At 54.2% G+C, this 19,842-nt stretch overlaps 2 protein-coding genes across 2 annotated transcripts in view; one reads left to right on the top strand and one right to left on the bottom strand.

The window, feature by feature from the left end:
• The window catches only part of MTMR3 (myotubularin related protein 3), a gene marked incomplete at both ends in the record, with an annotated part of 70,691 nt that extends 70,041 nt beyond the window's left edge, over positions 1-650 (top strand). Inside the window, one exon of the mRNA XM_079543707.1 lies at positions 479-650. Coding sequence (XP_079399833.1) covers positions 479-650 — 172 coding nt within the window. The remainder of the gene's footprint in view (positions 1-478) is intronic.
• Positions 651-4,610: 3,960 nt separating this feature from the next.
• On the bottom strand, positions 4,611-18,459 carry LOC306952984 (acyl-CoA dehydrogenase family member 11-like; the record flags this gene model as incomplete). The annotated part of the gene is made up of 14 exons (XM_079543771.1): positions 4,611-4,734; positions 5,021-5,087; positions 5,374-5,545; positions 7,731-7,838; positions 8,440-8,532; positions 9,360-9,500; positions 10,917-11,016; positions 11,264-11,358; positions 11,871-12,020; positions 12,121-12,263; positions 12,978-13,095; positions 13,962-14,061; positions 14,674-14,906; positions 18,187-18,459. The coding sequence occupies 14 exons, from the start codon at positions 18,457-18,459 to the stop codon at positions 4,611-4,613; spliced, it is 1,917 nt and encodes a 638-aa protein (XP_079399897.1).
• Between the last annotated feature and the right edge of the window lie 1,383 nt (positions 18,460-19,842).

Raw genomic sequence — 19,842 nt, 5'->3', positions numbered from 1 at the left:
CGAGGCGTGCAGCATGCAGGGAGGGCTGCAGGAGCAGCAGGGGACGCTTCCCACACTTCACCTAACCCTGTGAGCCGCATGCAGTGGGCGCCCGGCAGCAGTGCATCCCTGCGGCACAGCCTGAGCATGGCGCCGTGCACCGCGTGCTCCTTGCCGACAGCAGTGCTGTGAGCGACGTGTGGTGCTGGGAACGGGGCAGGGCAGCACGGCTGGGAGGATTGCATCACCTGTGCTGGGTTCTGTGCCGGTTCCGTGCTGAACCCTTCCGGCAGCGCACTGGAAAGAGGAGCAGCCGCTGTGTGCCGTGGTTTCCCTCACATCCTCTCTGGTGTGGAGCTCTGCAGGGCTGTCTGTGTGTCCTGGTGCTTAGGGACAAACAGCACCGCAGCACCGCGAGTAGCACAACTCTACAACCGTTAACCTCATCAAACTGCTGCTAATGTTGTCTTTTCCATCTCTCCTCTGTTCCTGACACAAGGAATTGCGGAAACGTGTTCTGCTCCAGCTGCTGTAACCAGAAGGTGCCGGTTCCCAGCCAGCAGCTCTTTGAGCCCAGCAGAGTCTGCAAATCGTGCTACAGCAGCTTGCACCCGAGCAGCGCCAGCCTGGATCTTGAACTGGACAAACCCATCACTGCCACGTCAAACTAAAGGCCCGGCCGAGAGGCGGCGCCCCTCCGTGGCAGAGGTGTGTGATCCTGTGACCCCAGTGGGCCGAGACCGGAAGGACGAGGGGCGAGGAGCTGCTCAGCGGGACGGAGCTCACCGTGCTGCTGCAGTGCGGGCATCTCCTCTTCCAGCCGTTCCCTTTCCTTTCTGTCCTATCCGTGTGTGTGCGTGTACGCGCCTGTGTGTGTGTGTATATAATAATATATATGTTTGCTTGTTTGCTGGAAGGTCGTACAGGCGGGAAGGGAGCTGGCACCAGAACCAGGTCTCCCTTTTGTATTTCACTGTCCCACTGCTGAACTGCGTTGCAGACAATTTGGTGGAGGAAAGGAGACGAGGGGAATCGGCGCAGGCGGTGCGCGAGGTGAATCGCTGCAGCCCCAGCGCCGGTGCTTTCAATCACTCCTGTTACTTCCAAACAAGAAACTGCTGTTTGGGAATTTGTTGCTGCTAGAAGAAGTGGGAATCTTTTTCCCAAGAGAGCACTCTGCCTCTCTGTTCTTAGAGTGCGTGAAGGGGATCGCGGGTTGTGCTGCCGCAGCCCCGTGCTGCTGGCTGGGCACAGCTGGGCAGTGCTGGCTGCAGGAGCTGCGGGTGCTGGTGAGAGGTGAGGAGGGGCCGAGCGTGGCGTCACACCGACGCCTCTGAAGGAGTGTAATTGCAGTTCCTTATTTAAAACCGAGTGGGGAAGGAGCAGCCCTCTGATTTGTGTCCCTGTCCCACCGTAGGCCGGTTTGCTCGGCGCAGAGCTCCTTATCTGCACTTTGGGGAGGGCGCTCAGAGCAGCAGCACTTCCAGCTGTGCTGCACTGCACTGCTGCTGCATTTGGTCCCTGAGGAACGCACTGTGCCGCAGCCTTCTGCCACGGCTGCTCCTTTTCTAGTGTGCTCCAGACAGGGAGGAGCTGCCTGAGGGTTCTAGCAGGGCTCTCGCAGTACATCGCAATTCCCCTCCTTCCTTCTGCCCCAGCCTGGGTTGCTTTCCGAGTCACCTCAATCAGGTGTGGATCTCCTCAGTATCCGTTCTTACTGAGCGTTAGGCCCTCGGCCCCTTCTCCCTTGTGGCAGAGCAGTGTTGCTCGGTGCAGCCGGGCAGCAGGGATGCAGCTGGCCACGTCGTGCTCTGCAGCGTGCGCCTGGCCCGGCTCGCACCTCCTGCACTGCTCTGCAGGACAAAACAATCCTGTTGAGTATCTGAGCTGAAAGAAATAACGAACAATCCTCGGGAAGGGAGCGCTGCCCTTCCCTGCAGCATCACAATCTGCTCTGCAGTGTCAGACAGAGGCCATCTCGTGAAGGCTGGTGGGGAAAGAAGTGACACAGAGCTTCCCGTGCTGGCGTTGCTGCGCTCTGAGCTGAGGCGTGGGGGCAGAAATGGAGGCGTGGGGGCTGTGCTGGCACAGGAAGGGGCCTGGGAGCAGCAGGAGAGAAAAGCAAAGAAAAAGCTGGGTTCTGCCGTGGCATTTTTATCTGTTTTCTCCTGACCCGAGGGCGCTGTGCGGGCAGAGCTGGGGCTGCTGCGGTTGGATGTTGGATGTGGAGCAGAGGCTGTGAGACGACAGCGGCGTGCGGCGCGTCAGAAACACGCGTGGGTTCTGCAGTTGTAAGGACAGGTGCCAAGAGGTTTGATACGGGTTTCTGGGCTCTGTGATGTACAGTGTGAATAAATGCTTGCAGCTCTTAGTCTTTTTTTGATCGACGAAGCACTTTTTTATTAATATTATTTTTTCTTTGTATGTAAAGGAGGAAGCAGTATCTCTCCATAGCTGTACATATAACCTGTCTCTCCTGCAGAGAGTAAAGTGCTCCTATATTTTTCATTTTTGTCAAAGCGAGAAGTAAATACTTTAGAATTGTTAAATATATAAATAAAAGTGAATAAAGTTTAGCGTTTTTGCATGGGAGCATTCGCTGACACACGGCCCAGTTCTTTGCCTTTCCTTCCTGCCTCCCAGCAGCAGGGCAGGACGCAGCAGGGCTGGGCAGAGCAGCCTCCCTTGGGCTCTCCCCCATAACTCAGCCCCTCCTTCAGCGCCTGCTGCCCCTCTCGCCTTTGGAAGAGCGGATTTTCCACTCCTCTCCCTGCAGGGTCATGGCTGTGCTCTCACACACACACACACACGCGTGCTGGGCGACCTCAGGGCCGGTGGTGGTATTTGCAGCTTCAGGAAGAAAATGCAGCAACTGTTACAGACGCGCAGAGGAGCAGCGGGTTTCAATTACAAGATTTTACGGAGCTCCTCTTGTGCTTGAGTCACTCCTCAGTGGTGCTGTGCAGCTGGGAGCCCTGTGCTGTGCCACTGCAGAGCTGCTCCCTGCTGGTTGCTGGGCACGGCGCACAGGTGAGGCAGTGTTTGCTTTGGTGGAGCAGCGCGGGATTCCGATCTCCAGCGTGCGTCAGAAGTGATGTCAGCATCACTTGCAGCACCGCTGTGACACACGAAGGAAATGAATAAGCTTGCTGGAGGTCAGAAATGATTTTTCTTTCATTCTGGTACTGATGTGTCCGGCCTTGATGGGATCTGAGTGATGGGGTTGATGCGATTTACCCCCTCGCAGGGCTGTTACGGAGCAGCACTGGGCAGCAGCGCTGCCTTTGATGTGCAGTGGTGACTGCTTTTGTTGCCCACCTCTGCTGCCCGTGGAGCTGAGTGAGCAGGGATGGGGCGTCCAGCCAGGAGCAGTGCAGCAAAGCCTCTGCTTTGGGTCACCTTTAAGCCCAGCAGAGCTGCTCTGGGGCAAGGGAAAAAGAACCAAAAGCACGACTTAACCAACCAGTGAGCACTGATGGTTTTGTGATGGCAGCGCGGGCAGGGAGGAGGTGAGCAACTTCTGGTCAGAAAGACTTTGTTTCATCTGGGCAGCGTGAGCCAGGGCTGCAGCTCCTGTGGAGGCACCACCAAGAAAACGCCATCGGAGCACAGGCAGCACTGGAGAGCAGCTCTGTGAATGAGAAAAAACAAAGGTTTTCTGTTATAAATCTAAATAGTTTCAGTTTTTCATTGCTTTTCTTTATAACGAACGTCAGTTAGCACTCAGCTGCCGCTTAGAGTCACTGATTCTGACAACGATCGGATCACTCAGCATTTGCCTAGAACACAGCAAGAGCATCCCGACATCTTCCACTGGCTGCATCTGCACCGGCAGTAAGGCAGCACCAGGAGGTGCTGGGGGGGTGTTGCCGTGTGCCCTGATGGCAGCGTCCGCCCGGTGCCTGCAGCTCCCCGAGGCGGCTCGGATCGCTCCGTGCACGGCCGCAGGGCGCCCTCCTCCCCTAAGGAATGGGGTTGGCTTCCGATCAAAGCGCTCAGCAAACCGAGCCGACGAGTGGCGACTGGGGCTGGCAACGTTTGATACCTTTGTGGATGATCTGCACGAGGGGATCGCGAGCCCAGCAGCAGCTCTGCAGGTGCCACCGTGCTGGGAGGAAGTGTGGATGTGCCTGAGGGCAGGAAGGTCCTGCAAGGAACCGCGGGGACCTTGGTGTGTGTCCAGGGAAGGGCTGTGGAGCTGTGCGGGGTCTGGATGCGCTGAGTTCTGACAGGGAATGAGGGAGCTGGGATGGCTCAGCATAAAGAGGAAAAGGCTCAGGAGAGACGTTATTGCTGCAGCTCCTGGAAGGAGGTTGTGGTGAGGTGGGGATCGGCCTCTGCTCCTGGGTAACAGCAACAGGACGAGAGCTGATGGCCTCAAGTTGCACCATGGAAAGGACCTCAGTGGTCCTTTCCAACCTTCATGATTCCATGGTTCTATGAGTGGGGCTGCTGTGGATGTTTGTCTCAAAGCCGCACCGGTGCTCTGGGTCCAAACGCTTGTGCAGACCCAGCCACCGCTGCCCTGGAGACGGAAATACCTCTGTTCAGCAGCGACCCCCATCGGGGGCTCGCCGTGCTCCCTGCAGCTGCCTCGGGTGCAACCTGAGCGTCTCCGCTACCTGTCTGAGTCACAGCCTGCTGCCCGCGGGGCTGCCGTCGTACACCAGGGCGCCGTCCAGGGACGATTCCTCGGCGCTGTAGCTGCCGTTCTCCATCTCTGCAGCCGCGGGGCAGAGTTCCTGCCTGCACCACCTGAACACAGAACGCGGCGGTTTGTCCGAGCCGTGCTGCGCACGCAACACCAGCTGCTCCCGAGTTGGAGTTTCCCCGAGTTGGACGATTCTCGTCGCTGTGGGGTGGAGATTCCCCAGGGTGCAGGGAATGGCAGCGATGCTGCTGGGAACCAACCCACAAGGCTGTTTGTCTCCACCCGGGATGTGAAGTTCGGGTCTGACCGCAGCGTGGCCCCCATGCAGGCAGAGCAGCGCTGCGGCACGAGAGGTCACCTAACGTGGTCAGAGCCAGGGGCTTTGCTTACCTCTGAGCGGCACAGACATCAAGGCGGGAGGAGCCAGGCCGAGCCGCGTGCTCAATTAGCAGAGCTCCTGCGAAAGGACGCGGTGTGTCAGTGCTGCTGGGCTTCGGGTGGCTGAGCTGCCTCCGCTGGAAAGGAGGTGGGGACAGCAGGCCGAGCAGCCTGAGCTGTGGGCGGCCCTGTTTGCTGTGGGGGAGTGGGACCAGACGGCCTCTCAAGGTCCCTTCCAACTCAAGCTGTTCTATGATTGCACGATGGCTTTCTTTAAAACATCTTTAAAAAGATGGAGCGAAGCCCGGGGACAGCAGGACAGCTCACAGCCCTCCTGCTCTGAAATTCACCTCTGTCCTCCCTACCTGCGTAGATCCTTGCTAGGGAGTAGGAGAAGTCTCTTGCCGCCAGCTCCATGGGCGCTGCCCCTTCGGAAGCAGCTCCTCGGCAGAACCGTGCGAGGCGGCCGGCGGCATCCTGCACAGACTGCGCTGCGGCCTGCAGCTCCGCGCTGCTCCAAGCCGACTCCAGTTTGTTCTGCAAAACAATCACGGGAGGCGCGTTGACCTCCTGCGTGGCACTGAGGCCAACGAGGGGTCGGCTCCGAGCACCCGAGGGGCTGCGGGTGTCCCTGCTCACTGCAAAGTGCTTTCCTCTGAAACGAGGCCCTCGGCGCTGTGCCGCACCTCTGCAGCGCTCACATCCCTCCCTGCAGCGAGGCTGAGGGCAGAACGGGAACACGTTTGGATTTATGCTGTTTGTCATTCAGTCTCCTTTGAGGCCATTCACGAGCCAACACCTACCAGCACCTGCAGCGTTGCCGCCGTTCCCCCAGCAGCACAGCAAAGCAGCAGCACTCAGCCTGCGCAGCCAAACCTGTTCTGTTTTCTGTACTGCTTCTACGACAGCCCAGGCAGCGCTGCCTGCCTACAAGGACGGCGCAGTCCTGTTCTGCTGTTCTGCGCTCGAGGCAAAGCAGCACAGGAGCGCTCGCAGGAGATGCTGTACGAATACAAAAAGCCCATCATTAAAGGGCCAAGACAAAGTGCAAAGAACCCTCTGAGCCACAGAATGCCCATGAGGTGGTTTAAAAATGGATCAAAGTCCCCAGGGGCACAAACGTATCCCCAGCAGCTTGGGTGGCAGCCAGCGCTGCGCCGTGCTGCAAACAGGCCCAGGCCATGCTGCCCTGGCTGTGCTCCCAGGCCAAGGGTTGTCTGAATGGTTTTTGGCAGCACAGCGATGAGCGGCAGCGTGGAGAGCATCAGAACGGGGCTGGAAGCACAAGTGTCAGCTCTGTTGTTCTGTGGGCTCTCACTTCAGTAAGCTGCGCTGATTTCCTGCTGTGCTGAAGCTGTGGTTTGGAAAGGAGCTGAAACCATACAGCCCAAACTCTGCAGACCCCTGCATCGTGTGTCCCAGTCCCAACTGTTCCAATCAACGTAAGCCTGTAGAGGCCAGCTTCTTTCCAGGCCATTTTTAGAGCCTACCACCCTCTCCTCCACTCTCTTCAGTGTCAGACTGAACTGCTTGTTAATTAGTGGCTCTGCTCGTTAGTCCTGCTTATGAGCAAACGCGGCTTTCTTGTTTGGTGGTCACATTGTTTGAGGCATTTTTCCGGCAATGGAAGTTGTACGAGAGGATGGTAAGAACCCGTGTTGGAGCTCAGTGCCCAGCTGCAGCCCTGTGAGCAGTCAGGTCTGGTTAATGCCTCCGGGAGGAAGCGCAGGACGGAGCTGCTCCCTCCAGGATGCACCAGAGCCCACAGCTGAGCTCGTGTCAGCGCCACGCTCTGCACTTCACTTCCCATTCTCCCTTCTGCTGGAGCTGTGCTGAACGGAGCCCACAGAGGCACCACCTCTGCCCTGCGCCCCAAAGCAAACTCAGTGCTGAAGGCAGAGAAGCAGCCCAGAACTCTTCACTTCTTCTCGTGGGGGATGAGAAAGCAACGTCTGCAGGTGCTGAAATCCAGCAGCTTAGGATTCCCAAGCACAGCTGTGTGCTAACGTGGTCTGAATTGCTCTACCTCAATGAATAATCCAATTCCTGAGGGAACATCCTCTGATGTGGTGATCGTGCCTTCCGGGCTGCTTTGTGCGCCCCTTGATGGCACGGATTCTCATTTACCTTCAGGAAATTTGAGCTTCTTTGAACTCTCCGTGGCTGCCTTTGCCTGAGCGCCTTTAAAGGAGCAGCCTGTGGGTAAGGGCAGGGAGCTGCACCTCGAAGGAGGCAGCAGTGGGATTCCTTTGGCTCTTTCCATCTTTTCAGTGGGAATAAAAATAGAAAGTCATATTGCAGAAGGTGGCCCTGGAGAAGGTTTCGGATTTATCAGACTTGTGCTGCTTTTGCAGCTTAAGGAAAAACAACAGAGCAAAACAAACAGAAAAACACCACAAAATTGATTTGGGGCTCAGGGAGGTGACTCACATTAAAAATAAACTCACATCGGTGCCTTTCTTGAAGAACAGACAGTGCACAGCTCCTCATTGGAGAGATGAAACTATCTGCGTCTTTTGCAGCACGCAAGGATCCCAAAATCAACACTGCCTGTGCTGTGCTTTTGTAAGTGCCATTTAAAAAGCAGATTGTGAAACACCTCGGAGTGCTTGTCCAAAGCCATGAGTTTGGGCACGTTCTCTAGCAGTCTCAGCCAGAAGCACCAACACCAAGGCTGCCAAAGCATCAAAGCAGGCTTACTGGTGCTTTGCTGAGGGCTCACCTGCACTGTGGAGAAGAACACGGCCATCGCCTGCCCCCGGCTCTTGGTGAGGGACCTCAGGACGTCGAGCGATAGGACATTTGTTGTTCCTTCCCATATGGACAGCACCTGCGTGACAGGAGGGACTGTGAGAGCACAGAGGAGCTGCTGGGGGCTGAAAGCTGCCAGAAAGGACAGTGAACGTGAGGCTGCAGAGCTACAGAGTTACAGGAGATCCAGACAATCTCCAGGGATTTCCTGCCTGACCACAAGTGGAAAGAAGCTCTGGTGAGGAGAGCAAGGGGGTGAGTCTGGGACCTATGGGAACTGCTGACCCTGGCCTGAAGCACTGATTGAAGAGTGACTGAATTGAGGTGAGGGCAGTTCAGCTGTGTGATAGGAAGGGATGGAGCCTGGCTGCACCTCTCCTAGGCCTCACTGAAGGGCTGGCTGCCACTGGGGAAGGATCTCTTTCTGGTGATCCCTCCTTGGTGGAGCTTTGCCCTGCAAACCTGGAATCTTCTGATAGGGGTGACCAATCTTCTTCCCTTCCTTTGTAGCACCTCTTTATTGTCCCAGTCCTTCTGTCATTACATCTCTGTTGTGATGCCTTTCCCGTTGTGCTGATCTGTCCAATCCCTACAGGTCTGTGTTTTCATTTGAGCCTGTCTGTACCAGGCAGCTAAGAAGGGATGAAGTGAGGCACAAGCTTTTCCTGCTGTTCTCTTACCAGAGTATCACGAACTATGACTGGCAAGCCTGTATCCTCCATGTAACCTTGTCCTCCAAAAGACTCCATTGCCTCAATAGCAACGGCAGAAGCCTGCAAAAAAAAGCAGAGCGCCGACATAATACACAACGCAGAGAGGGAGAAAGTGGCCAGAAACCTCTGACATCACACCGCAGTTCCTGCCAGGATAGGACTGCCGGGTCCCTGAGCTGCTGAGGCAGGCTGCTGGTTACACAGGGGGAGCTGCAGCCTGGGGAACGGAGACTGAGCAACACTGGGAGGAGACGTGGGAGCAGTCAGAGCTGGGGAGAAGCTCCAGGAGGGGTTTTTGTCACTGGAGTTCTCTCTAAGTAAGGGCAAAACTGTGCTTACTTGGTGCATAAAGGAGGTGCCTGTATCTCAGGAGAATCTTTGCCACCTGCTTGCCTATGATGTGTAAGCTTCTGTATCCAAGCTGATGGCAGGTAAGGAGGGGCTGGACCCCTGAAGTGAAGGCTAATGCGACTAACAGTGCTACCTCTCTTCTGTTTATTCATAACTAGGAGAAGGATATTTCCTGTGGCTCAGGGTCCCAACTTGGCCTTGGAGCACAGGGAGTTCTGCTAAAGCCTCTGCAGCGTTCCTCTGTGGCAGATGCAGCACATCAAGAGCGCTTGCTCTGCCTGTTGTCCCCATGGCTTGCCTGCTGGAAGGACCCCGGCGTGCTGGGTGCTTCCTGAGAGCAGGGTTACAGGTCTCCCAATTGAAAACCCAGCCTTAGTGCAGAGCAGCCATCATGCTGCAGGCCCTGCAGGGCGGTCGCTCGCTGCCTGTACCGCTGCTCCTGCTGCCCTCTGTGTTGGCTGTGCTACAACATCTCTTTTCCAGCTCTTTGGGAACGCACAGCCCTGCTCCAGACAAACCCATTGCTTGTTCCATACCTGCTTCCCTGTGTACAGTTTGGCAACTGGCACAAGCAGTCTCAAGAGGAGCTGGTCCTGCTCGCTTGCCATGTTGGTTTCTGCAAGTCCAAGCAGCCGAGCCATTTCCATAAGGAGAAGAAAAGCCCCTCGTGTCTGCACCTGTGTGGGGAGAAGCAGGGAGCTTTGCTGGCGTGGGTCCTGAGCTCAGACTGGTCCCAGCCTGGGCTGCTGAGGTGCCACGAGCCTGTCTGGAAGTGGCAAAATCCAACCCTTCCCAAAATTGTCTTCAGAGACAAAGACCAGTGACCAGCAAGGCACGACGTGTTAGAAGCAAACCAGTATGAAGAAAGGGACAATGCCATCTCCCTGGGCCTAACAGGAACCTTATCAAAGCTTCCATCAGGCACCCAGGCCACAAATCCACACTCTTCCAAATGATAATGGACACGAGGCTGCACCTCTGAGAGTCTCAGACCACCAGACTTGCAAAGTCTTTGACAGATTCCACGCGACATTCGACATGCTGCCTTGGCAAGCTGCAATGTGCCAAGCACTGGGAGATGGAGATTTGTAGCTCCTGTGTGTGATGGTGTGCTGCGGGACTGCGTGGGATCTGGCCTTTCTTTTGGAGGAAGCTCTGGCCGTAGAATGCTACAGGCTAGGAGATGCTAGAGCTTTAAATTGGGAGATGCTAGAGCTTTAAATTATGCTTGGCAGCTGTTGGGGCAACATTCCCTCTCCTCCTTGCTCCGTTCTGCATGCAGAGTTTTAAATGCTGGTTTAAATCTTTGTACTACTGCAGCCCAAGAATGAACAGTGCTGTTACACCAGCTAAAAGAAACAGTGCCTGGATGGATGAGGAGAACTGTGTGCCTTCTTTTTGAAGTTCTGGCAGTGGGAGGAAGCTGCTGTGTCTCAGGTTTAGTGGGCTGCTCCAGCTCAGCTTTGAGGCAGAGCTGTGAGACGCTTTGCCACGAGCGAAGGCCCACAGCCAGAGCCCCAGCTCACTCCTCTCCTCTACCACTTAACCATTATTTCACTGGATGCAAATTACATCTGGAGGCCGTATTCAAATGGGTGCCTCGTGGTGGTGAGCGCTGTGTGGGCACACTGACAGCAAAGCTGTCTCTGAATATGCAGTGTGCCCACTGGGGGGTCCTTACAGCCCGCTGAGAACAGAGCATCATCTCCTGTTCATCTCCTGTTGTGTGAGCTGCCAGCCGTGCTGCGTGGCTCTGCGTCAGCCCTGCACGTCTGTTAAGTGCAGCTCAGGAGGCTGTGGTGCCTTGCTTGGAAGCTGATGTAATGACCGACCCCAGAGGGCACAGCACAGTGGAAGCACACTGAGCTCTGCCGTCCCTCTCACAACAGCTCCAGGTCATTGCTATTAGGGTAACCTATGGTGCAGCACAGAAGCCAGACCCAGCATCAGCTCAAATCCCAGCAGACTGTGGCAATTCCCAGCTCCCTACGCCTCATCTCCACACGGAGCCAGACTGGCTGTGCTCTCAGGCCACCGAGGATCCTTGTCCTCTTTCTGTTTTTCCAGACTCAGCTCTGCTCCTGCAGCCTTACCTCCATCCGGGCAATCGTCTGCACGTGCAGGGGATGATCTTTGAGGAGCTTCCCGAAGGCAACCCGTTTTAGGGCATACTGCCTGCTCAGACTGATCATCCTGGGGAGAATACAGACAGTGCAAGGTGTCAGAGAAGCATCTTTCCTACTTCCTTTCCAGGCTTTTCCTTCCAGCCATCCTCACTGGATGAGCCTTGCCTGGCTCATTCCAGCCCACACACAGGCCAGCTCTTTCCAGCACTGCTGGCTTCCAGACCCGTGCCTGCAGAGGCAGTGCTGAGCACTGCAAACTCCCCCGTGCTCATAAGCTGTTCCTTCAGCTCTGGGGGGATCCGTGCTGCCTTCACCTTCTCATGGAAGCTACTGCACCGATGACGTTGTGGATCCGAGTTATGTTCAGCATGTTGGAGATGGAGGCCACTCCACGACCTTCTGCAGAGATCTGAAACCACCAAGGAACAAAGGTTGGAGCCGAAGCACCTCCCTCTCAGTAAGAGATGTGCCCAAAGGCAGACAGATGCAGTCATCCACTCTGCTTCTGTCTATCCTCCAGTGGCAGAGAGACCTGCTTGCTTTGGAACACTGCTGTCTCATTTTAGCCATGTGGTATAGAGAGATTTGGGGTCCAGCAGGAGTCAGCGTGATCAGTTCTGGTTCCTGGCTGCTTGTTCTACCTGTATGCTACATAGAACTGTCCCTCAGCTGGGCTAATGCAACTGCATCAGGGAAATGACCAGCTTAAAACCACTTTCTTTTTTCTCCTGCACAATTTTCCCTGAGCCATTCACAGCTTCAACAGAGCCCTGCTGGGGAAGGATTCTGCGGAATGAGCAGCCAGCCCCGGATGTGGGAGGTAGCCCCACTTGTTCAGGTGATATCGCTGCCAACCCCTCCAAGAGCAGCCTGCCTTGCCAAGCCCGCCGAGTCCCGGGAGGAGGGGCAAACCTCACTCACCAGCTCTGCTTTAGCTCCATTTAGCCACAGCTCTGCTGTCGCCATCTGCCGTGTGCCCAACTTCGCTTTCAGTCTTTGCACTTGGATACCATTCAGCTTTTCCTCCTCATCTCGAACCCTCAGGAAGAACAGGGACAGCCCGCCGGAGCCCTGGGGTCGTTCGAAAGGCATGCAGAGAAGATTTCATGACAATGAAAAAAGGAAGTTAAAAGTTCCCCTCCTCCCCCAGGCGTTCCACCGCAGAACAGACCTGTTTCACACGTCCTTCAGCATCCTCTATCCTGGCCAGGGTCAGTGCCATATCAGAATCAGCAGCTGATGTAAACCATTTAAAACCGTAGAGATGATATGTGCCATCTGGCTGCTTTCTGGCCACCGTCTCTGTGCCATTAGCTGCAAAAAAGGAGCAGAAGATCACGGCTTTACAGGAACTTCTGCATCAATCGATGCTGATTTTCAGTTTAAGCAGCAGCTCTTTAAGTCGCCCCATGCTGTCTGGATGAAATATGGATTAGCTGCTAATCGCTTTCACTGACACTGGATAAGAAATGCAGCCAGAGTTAAGAACTGGAAAGGAAAAATGTTCAGTTTAGCTGCAAGTCTACCCAGCAACAGCCCAATCTAACAGTGGTAAGGCAGAGCTCTGTAAGCAAAACGTGCTGTGTTTGTAATACAAGGCCTCTGTTTAGGAGGTACCTCAGCCAAGAGCCACAAGGGATGCCATCATCCAGAGCCCTGCAATGCTGTCACCTCTGTAGCTCTCCCTGCACAGCTGATCTCCACTCCTCCAACTGGGAAGAAGGTTCATCAGAGGCAGGTGACTCCCTTTCCTGCAGTGGGGTCCTGAGGTTTCCCAGCTATTGCAATCATTTGCCAAGGGCCAAAGCTGAAGGTCAAGGCTGCTCCTCAGTCCCAGCTGCCCTGCTCAAGGTTTGGATCACAGAGCAGACATCAGAGTGCGACCTGAGCAAGGAGCAGAGCTCCGTACCTGTGAGCAGTGCACAGAGGCTGGGCCTTCTGTTGGCCAAACACAGCTCTGTGTGTAGGATTTTTTTGACGTTCTCAGCCCTCCCTGGCACACCTGGCTGCTGCCCACCCAGCACGTACCAACATCAGAGCCCCCCCGGCGCTCAGTCATCCACTGGCCAGAAGTCCAGAACTTCCTGGGGTCACGAGATGTCAGACGGTCAAAAGCGTTTCTCAGAGATGCAGGAACACCCAGGGACTGTTTGGGGGGAGGGAAAAGAAACCAAAATCATACCGAAGTAGATGCAATTAGACATTAGCCTTAATTAACACTGGCTTGTCCTACGAGCATCCTCACCAGGCTCAGAATGGATTGTCTGCAGTCAGGGCTGTCCTGCACTGCATCTGTTTGCACTGCTGGCAATGTGAAACCACCTGGCTTGAGTGCAGCTGCACTGCGTGGGCAGGAAGTGCAGCCTGAGGAGTGCTGAGCAGCACTGCTCACCTTGAACTGCTGCACTGCTTGACAGCTGGACAGAGCTCCCAGGGCAGCACCAGTACATCTGTGTGCATCTTTGGATGTCACCAGCATCCAGGAAAAGGTAATTCCCTTGTGGAATTTTGTTTCTCTTCAGTTAGGATGCCCAGGGCTAGCTACTTTCTGCCTTGCTTTTCCCTGCACTCCACATAGCTAGTTACATAGTACAAAGGTGTCTCTGAAACACAGCCAGACCTTCAGACTGGGAAGCCTTGATAGCTCAGATCCATCCATCACGTTTGGATCTGGCTCAATTCATTTAACTCCTGCTCCACAGAGGGGACAGGGAAAGAGGGCTGTTGAACCTCGTAGTAAGAAAGGTGGGACAACTTTCCAGCTCCTGCAGTGCTACTGCAGGGTTTGTATGCAGTAGAGGCCTGGCTGTGCAAGTACTGTATGCAAACATAGAAGCTGGCCTGGGTGCACAGGCTGTAACTGAAGCAGAAAGTCAGGTGGGGGGAGATGGAGCTGAGTCACAGAGCAAGGCAGGGCCACGTCCAGAGCCAGAAGGCAGATCAGCTCTCCCTGGTCCTCGGCCAGCTCTGCAGGACATGGGCTGTGTCTTCAGAGAGCAGCTCAGCTCATACCTCAATGACTTTGGCTGCTCCATCAGTCATGGCCAGCGGACAGTTGAAACCCCCAGAGGCGGTTGAAAACAAGTACAGTTTGACAGCCTGGTGCACACGGCTAGGAGAGAGAGTGAAAACAGACGGGATTCACAGCAGTTCAGCAGCAGGAGGATATGCAGGTGTCTTGACTAGGAACAGAGGGGAAAAACACAGCCAAAATGGGTTGGTTAGACCATTCGTTTCTGGGAGAGAAGAAACAGTTTCAACCATGAAGGCAGAAGCGGAGCAGAAATGTTTCTTGGTCCCAGAGGAATTGCGAGCATGGGGCTGGATGGAAGGCAGCGATTGCCATCTGGTGCACATCAAGTGCACGTCTCAAAAATAAGAAATCTGGGTCTATCTCCAGAGGCTGGAACACAATGAAACTGCAAGTAAAATTCCAGACTTCTGTGTTACGAGTAACGCATGTAAAGCTGGAGCAGCTCAGGGAAGCCAGGCCCCAGAATGAGGAAAGCGACGCCAGAGAGTATTATGATCAACTGCAGGCCATTAGTTACACCTTATCACTGCTGATGTGGAACATTGCAATGGACAGGCGCTGCTGTTCAGTACAGCAGTAGGTGTGCTTTGGTTCACGCATCACCTCCTACCCATTACACAACAATTCAGTCCTTCCAGATGCTGAACACAGCCTGCAGGACACCAAGTCACTCCCATCCCACCCAGTTACCTCCAGTTGGAGTATCTTCTCTCATAGGCCTCAGCAATCAGCCCCTCCTCTGCTGCAATCTCCTTCATCCTCTTCCAGGCTGAGCAGGTGACAATGTGATCCACCCGCTGCCCCCAGGCGTCGTACTGCCGAAATACAGGGGGATTCAACTCACATTCCCATCCCAGAGGTCCGATCTTGGTTAGCAGACGGTTTCCAAACCCCTCCAGCTCCTGGCTCACCTCCTCCAGTACCTGTGAAGCAACGAGAGCCTTTCAGTTCTCGCTTGGAAGGCGAGGGGCCTCGGTGCTAATGGCAAAGGCAAAGTCCTGGCCGTACTGTTCTGGGCACTGATGATCTCTTGCCACTTGGCTCACCGTGCTCTGTGACGCGGCAGGACAGCTTGTCTCTTGGCCTCTGCTGGCACAGCTGTGCTCAGCTGTCACGTTTTTTTTTTTCACAATCGTTTTTTTCAAGTTACTCCTGGCAGCATCTCTGGGTTTTACAGAAGACAGAAGAGTTGTTGTATCGGGGCTGAGAGCCACACAGATGCATGCGAGAGAGGGATTTGGACGAGACGACCTCGAGGTCCCTTCCAACCAAAGCCACTCTGTGATTTAGTGCTGGAAAAGAACGCCAAGGAAAAAGGTGCCAAAAATGGAAATCCTTCATCTCTATAGAAAAACTTCCACTGAAATCACCAGTTAACTCCTTATCAGATGGGAAAGGAAAGAGGGCTCCATCATCCATGACCCTGCAGACATTCAAGGCCAGCCGGGATGGGCTCCTGGGCAGCCTGACCTGGTGGTTGGCACCTCTGCCGTGGCAGGGTTGGAACTGGATGGTCTTTAAGGCCCCCTCCAACCTAAGCCATCCCATGCTGCTCTGACTTGAGCTTCTGCCTTGCACATAAGGTGTGTCTACATTCACATTTCCACTCTGCAGCCAGCTTCCTGAATGCCCCCAGATAAAGATTCATTAACTCTCATTTTAGCCAGGCTTGGCTGGCTTGGACACGGGAGTCTGTCCATGGCTAATGGACAGAAACCATCACCTGCAGAGAAATGACTCATCCCCACCTCCCCAGCTCCTCGTGTTGAGGTGATGGAATTGCCCTCTGCAGGTGTTTGCTCCTCTTCACTGCCTGCAGCCAGAGCCTGGTGAACTTTAGACATAAACAACCTGATATAGACAAGGTTAAAGCTGGGTAACCCAGCCCCTAGCGTGGATGGTTAGCAAAAATGTGTCCAAAGCTATCATGGGGCGTCACGCGAGCGCCTGAACAAGATTAATTTTCAACAGAGGAATACTTTTTGCTGTTCTCTAGGCCCATAAAAGATGCTCATTTCCTCCTCGATAATTGCAGTTGTGGAGGTGAATGCCATTTTTGCTGTGACTGAATGGTGCAGTTATAAAACGCATTTGTTTGCCGCTGCAGAAATACAAACCCTGCTTCCTTTCCCTGCTTCCCCTTGCACTGACTTTTCATCACACTCCATCCTGTACGACTGATCCTTCCACTGCTCTGTGTAGTGAGAACCCTTCACACACTGTCCAGCCTGGAAGTCTCCATCCTCACAACACACGTTGTTTTTTTCAGGTGAACATTGCAGCAGCCCTAGAGATCACAACACAAGCCCACAGGAGCGCTGGGTGCGTGCTCCAAGGCTTATTGCCCTGTAACTATTTGAAAGCTGGTTCAGAGAGACAAGCTAGGAATCCAAAGTAGAAGGATTTCACTGATCCCTGAAGTACCAGAAGGACCTTTGGACCATTTAGCTGGAGGTTTTTGCGGGCAGATGGACATGCGTTCACCACAGGTCTCCTGTCAGCACACTCCTGTCAGCTCACTCCCAACTCCGTACCCACATCTTCTAAAGAAACCACAGCACCTAGCTGTGAGCTCTGCTCCTGACCTACGAACCGCCGTCCTTCCCTTTATTTCCAAGGGAAAAGAACAAAATCAGAGCTGCTACGTTTGTGCATAACGCACTGCTGCTGGGGCACCTGCAAACCATGAGGTTCCAAGCTGCAGCCAGCAGCTGGTCTCCTTCACCCCAATCAGTGCTTTGATGTTCCAGGGATGAACAGAGTGAAAACACACCGAGAGCACAAACACATGAGCCTTGCTATTGAGATTTCTTTACAGAGGGGTCAAAGATCAGTGGGTATCTCGAAACTGCGCTTAAAAAAACCCAGCAGGTGCTTCCTGCTGTGCTCTCCAGAAATCACCTTCAAACAAAGAAATCCCTTGCTCCGTTCCAGAGACATCTCTATGTTCACCGCTAAACACGGGTAAATAGCACAATAGGAATCAACACCCACTGTAGCGGTGTCTGCTTCAGGGCGATGCGCCAAGCTGCGGCTGCTGCTGTCCTGGACGGGAGAGGGGGGTGTTGGCATGGCGAGCAGCTCCGGGCTGCGGGCAAGGCGGTGCTGCGGGAGGCTGAGAGCAGAGCGAGGCAACACTGCCCCGCTGGGACCAGAGGCAGAAATGGAAGGGAGATTTGCTGATGTGGGTATTGCAGCCGCTTTGTCTCCCTGGGGAAGGAGTGGAGAGCAGCTCTGACCCTCTTAATTCTTCAGGAAATGGGAAGAATCAGGTGCACAGTAGGAGCCGTCCTCCTTTAGAAAGGCCACAGCCTTTCTCCACTGCTTGGAGATGCCTCATTCCTGTCTTCCATCACGGCAGTGCCAATAGCAAGCTCATGGTGCTCCTGTTACACTCTTACTGCCCCAAGACCTTCCTGACCTGCAGACCAAGCAGGAAGAGCATTGCTGGCAGCCAGGATACGTCTCCTTTACTCACACAGTGGCTTTATGGGCTCTGCTTCTGCTGCAATGAAACACAGAGGTCACACCCAGCTCTGTGAGATCTGACCCTCAGCAAGTGAGACAAACTGCAGTCCCTAGGGGGGGGAAGGCAGAGCACAGGCAGTGCAGGGAGCCCAGGGCTTCCTGCGGGATGGAACCTCACAGCACAGCACAGGCTGCTGCTCCTCCTCTCTGTGCCCCTGCAGCTCTGTGCTGAGCCTTTGCTCTCTGAATATCAACTCAGAAAAGCCAAGGACTGTTGTTGAGAGGCAGTAATCCCCAAAGGGCCTTTGCATCCTCTTCAGCTTACAGCTGAGATCAGCCTTGTTACTTTGGCAAGGGATTTCCTTGAAAATCCTGCTTCCCCAGAGAGAGGGAAGGGGAAGAGCACAGCAGATTTGGGATGTACCTCCATTTTTTTTCCATTTCTGTGAAATTTCTTACTCTGGATGACACCAGACAACAAATGTACTGACAATTTCCAAACACTCTTCCAGGAACACCCAGACCAGAGGAGCCCACTAGGCCCTTTCTGTTTCTGCTTATGTCCTGGGAGTGTTTTTCACCCCTACACACACAACAAGTTTTAAGGAACGCTGCTAAATTCCCCCCAGTTAAACACGGAAGGCACAGAAGGGTTCAGAGAAAGGTTCTGTTCACAAACAGTGACCCAGCCAGCACTGCAGTGTGTACACACACACACACACACACACGTCAGACCTTGGGAGGAAGGTGTGCCTCCAGGTAACTCCGAAGCAAAGCATCCTCCAAATACTGGTTCCCAGGCTCAGGCCGCTCTTGGAAGAGGGTCTCAGCTTCTCTTCTTGCAACAGGCATTTCCAGGTCTGCTCCCACTTGCTTCTCCCGCAGGCCGACCTGCTGGCCTTGCCCTGCCGTTGTGCTGAATCCTCTACAACTGCAGGCTTGGCACCTGTCCCAGCCGTGACGCAGCCTGCAGGTAGCACCAGGTCTGCACAGAGCCAAAGTAAACATGACAGCAAAGCTTCAGCACGTCACCCCAACAGCTATCACCTTCACTGCATCATGTTTTCTCCTAATGCTGTTATATTATTCTTGAAAATGAACCCTCTTTTCTCCTCCCTTGGGGAGGAGCTTTTCAGCAGCTGTTGTTGACTTGAACTAGGGCAAAGGTCTTTGGAAGGAGATCAGAAAAGGGCCTGGAAAACACAGGTACTCAGAAAACATTGTGTCTGTCCATAGCAATTGTGTAAATCAGCATCCAAATTTCCCAGAGTCGAGGGACAAGCCTTGGTGTGCATCCAGCAGCATCCCCAGTGGATTGCCTGGAATAATGAGTTTGGAAATTGTAATGAGATGAGAAGAAAAACTTATGGAATTCCTGGGAATGGGAAGAAATAGTTTAGGTGGGTTATTCTTATTATTCCACATTATGATCTTATCCTATATTATTTGGCAGGTGAGATGTTAGGAAGAAACTCTTCACTCAGAGGGCAGTGAGGCGCCTGCCCAGGCTGCACAGAGCTGCGTGTGCCCCGTCCCCAGTGCTGCTCCAGGCCATGGATGGGAGCTGGTGGGACAACCAGCCCAGGGCTTGGGGCTGGGGGCTGTAAGGGCCCTTCCAACCAAAGCCATTCTATGATTCTGTAAACAAGGTACTGGTTAATAAAAGGGGACTCATCTTCCTTGGATCCCTGAGTTGTGACAGAAGCTCCAGACATAATCTACTTCTTGTGAAGTCTCCGATGTCATGGAGTCTACTCTGCCCTGGTGAGGCCTCATCTGGAGCACTGCGTCCAGTTCTGGGCTCCCCAGTACAAAAAAGACAAGGATCTCTTGGAAAGAGTCCAGCGGAGGGCCACGAAGATGGTGAAGGGCCTGGAGCATCTCTGCTATGGAGAAAGGCTGAGTGAGCTGGGTCTGTTCAGCCTTCAGAAAAGAAGACTGAGAGGGGACCTGATCCAGGTCTATCAGTATCTCAGGTGTGGGGGGCAGAATGGCGAGGCTCAACTCTTTTCAGTGGTGAGTGGAGACAGGACAAGGGGAAACGGCCGGAAACTGCAGCATAGGAAGTTCTGCACCAATGTGCGCAAGAACTTCTTTACAGTGAGGTGACGGAGCACTGGAACAGGCTGCCCAGGGAGGTGGTGGAGTCTCCTGCTCTGGAGATGTTCAAGACCTGCCTGGATGCCGACCTGTGCGACCTGCTGTAGGGAACCTGCTTTGGCAGGTGGTTGGACTCGATGATCTCTGGAGGTCCCTTCCAACCCCTACAATTCTGTGATTCTGTGAGTTGGTCTAATATTGCCTCTTTTTTCCTGGGTTCGTACCTGGAAACCCTAAGAATGCCTTTTGGCTTTGAGTAATGTAAAACCTGCACCTCCACTTGGGTGGTGA

This window comes from Tetrao urogallus, assembly GCF_951394365.1.
Source record: "Tetrao urogallus genome assembly, chromosome: 17".
Lineage (NCBI taxonomy): Eukaryota > Metazoa > Chordata > Aves > Galliformes > Phasianidae > Tetrao > Tetrao urogallus.
Note: the sequence above shows the minus strand (reverse complement) of the source record. Positions and strands in the feature narration are given on the sequence as shown.